The 2,571-nt window shown below is 69.0% G+C and overlaps 1 protein-coding gene across 1 annotated transcript; it reads left to right on the top strand.

The window, feature by feature from the left end:
- Nucleotides 1-339: 339 nt before the first annotated feature.
- MNEG_13881 (Mitogen-activated protein kinase kinase kinase 12) lies at nucleotides 340-1,034 on the top strand (the record flags this gene model as incomplete). The annotated part of the gene is made up of 2 exons (XM_014037648.1): nucleotides 340-435; nucleotides 705-1,034. The coding sequence occupies 2 exons, from the start codon at nucleotides 340-342 to the stop codon at nucleotides 1,032-1,034; spliced, it is 426 nt and encodes a 141-aa protein (XP_013893102.1).
- Between the last annotated feature and the right edge of the window lie 1,537 nt (nucleotides 1,035-2,571).

Genomic DNA, 2,571 nt, shown 5'->3' with positions numbered 1-2,571 from the left:
GGGGAGGGATGCGTGACGGGTAAGCGTGGGGCGGCCGCTGCAACGGCAGGGGTTTGGGAGGGCGCGACCGACTGGGGCAGGGGGGGGGTCGTGCAGCGGGCATGGAGGGGCGGCGGGGACGGGGGGGAGACGGAGGAAGCACTTGGGCGGTGCGCCGGGCCACAGGGGCCGTGCGACGTATACTCAACGGGGGCGGCTCGGTGCTGCATCTGATTGGTGTTTGCAGCGCGTTGCGGCACGTGGGGGCGCGGGGCCATGTCTCCAATGAACAGGGGCATCGCAGGGATGTAATCCCACCCCAGAGATGACGCCCCCTTTGGGTGATGCGGTTGATGACTCATGCGACAGGTGAAGGACCTGGTGACGGCGCAGCCGGTGATGACGCCGCTGTGGGCGGCGCCAGAGGTGGTGCGGCACGAGCGCGCCAGCATCAAGGTGCGGGGGCCAACCACGCCTTGAGCGCCGCGCCGGAGCCGCTGCTTTGATCGGCGACCCGTTTTCCCGAGAGCGACGGCAGCGTCTGTCCTGACTAGATAACCACACCGGCAAACGCCGCCATCCCAGGACGCCACCATGACAAAACCCCGACATCACATCACCCCACCCCCACGACCTCCCGCCCCATCTGACCGACACCCGGCCTGTGTCCCGGCGCCCCCCTCGTCCCCTCCGGCCCCCTGATCCCTCTTATGAACCCAAAAAAGGCGGACATCTGGTCATACGGCATCATCCTGTGGGAGCTGGTGTCAGGCGAGGACATCACCAGCTACCAGCCCTTCTCCATCAGCAGGCAGATGGGCGCCGGCGCCAGCGGCCGCGCGCTGTCGCTCCCGGCGCGCTGCCCGGCCATCGCGCGGAGGATCTTCACTGCGTGCACCCAGATGGACCCGGAAAAGCGCCCGACCGCCTTCCAGCTGGTGGAGTGGCTGCGCGCGGACGCGGCCGGCGGCAGCGCGGGCGGCGCGGGCAGCGCGGCGGCGACGGCGGCGCCGGGCGCTGGGGTCGGCGGTGGCGGCGGCGAGGGGAAGCGGTAGGCCGCCTGGTGCGAGGTGGCGGTTGGTGGCGCCGTGCGCGCGCGCGCGCGCTTGGAGCCTTGAGGTGCCAGCCATTGCCCCTGTGCAAGCCCAGCCGCCGGCCGCAGCCCTGTTGCGCGACGGATCGAAGCTGGCGGGCGGGCGCGCAGGCGGGGACCCTTGCTCTTCCTTCTGTCCCAGTGCAGGGGGCGGGGGCCATTCATTGCAGTGTGAACTTGGATGTCATCTTAGATATTTGTGGGTGTCTTGGGTTTTGATTCTCCTTCGAGCCGCCGATCTGCTCCTCCAACCCCCATCCACATCGCGGCACGAAATTGGGCGCCGCATGCCACTGCATGCGTCGCAGCCGGCGTGCGCGACAGCAGCGCGCGCGTGCGCGCGCATGCGCCCAAGGGGCCGCGCATCGCACATGGCTATGCGGGCGCGCGTGGGCCTGGTGGGGCCGCGCCATGTGCGATGCGCGGCCCCACCAGGCCCACGCGCGCCCGCACCGCGACTTGCCCTGGCGTGCCTGTTTCGTCCATATTCACGGGCGTGGCGGCCCGCCGGCGAGCCCGGCCCCCACCCCGCGCCGAGCGGCCCCTGCCGGCCCGCGTCAGCGCCCGGCCCCGCGCTGCGACACGCATTGGCTCCCCACGCAACCTGGGAATGATGCCCCTAGTAGGCGGGAGCGGCGGCCTGGAGCCGCTCGTATCAATGGGCTTTGGGGGCGGCAAGGGCGCAGCCCGGCCCCCGCGTAACTGCAAAACGCTTGACGCACGCGGCCCTCAGGGGCACTCCCCTCTAAACTTCCACTTGCAGCTGGTCGGAATCGTCATGGCCGACAGCTGACTGGGCAAAGCGACAGCCCCGCGGCAGAGGGGATACTGCGGCCTCACTCTGCTGCCAGCGGCGCGGGGCCTGGCGGCGTGCAGCGCAGCTGGCAGGGCGGCGGGCGCGGCAAACTGTGATAGGCGTTCGGGGCAGGCTGAACAGCGCCGTGGCTGCGACACAAAGAAAGCCCTTGCCCAAACATTGCTGGCGGAAGGCCAGCTCCTCAAGCCGCTGATTCTCGTTCAAACAGCGGTTAGATGGGGGGCATGCCATTCGGGGCGGCCGCAGCACTAGGGCCGGCTTGTGTCTCAGGGCTGCACAGACGCTCCTGCAGCCACTAGTTACTGAGGCGCCGGGCGCAGCCGCGCACATGCCAGATGCCAGAATCGCGCGCCAGCTGGCTCTTAGGGGCCCCCGAGCGGGACGGCTGGGCCTGGTCTGTTGGGCGGCAGGGCAGGCTGCACATCTGCAGGGCGCTCCAGGCTTGGAGCTTTGAGTGAGGGTGTGGATCACCTGCTGGCATCTGACGATGGACAGCCCCAGCCCTGCCCTGCCACTGTGCAAGTCACTCGGGATCCGTGGACAACATTACTCTGCTCGACTACTTACCTGCTATCAAGCGAGCAAAGAGAGTGTAAATGGGCCTTCCCTCTGAGACCTCTCTGTGTGCAGGATCCTCTTCTCAGCTGCCAGGGCCCGCTCGCGATGATGCTTGCTGCCTAGC

Source organism: Monoraphidium neglectum, assembly GCF_000611645.1.
Source record: "Monoraphidium neglectum strain SAG 48.87 unplaced genomic scaffold scaffold04108, whole genome shotgun sequence".
Classification (NCBI taxonomy): domain Eukaryota; kingdom Viridiplantae; phylum Chlorophyta; class Chlorophyceae; order Sphaeropleales; family Selenastraceae; genus Monoraphidium; species Monoraphidium neglectum.
The sequence above is the reverse complement of the archived record's forward strand: the minus strand, read 5'-3'. Positions and strand labels throughout refer to the sequence as shown.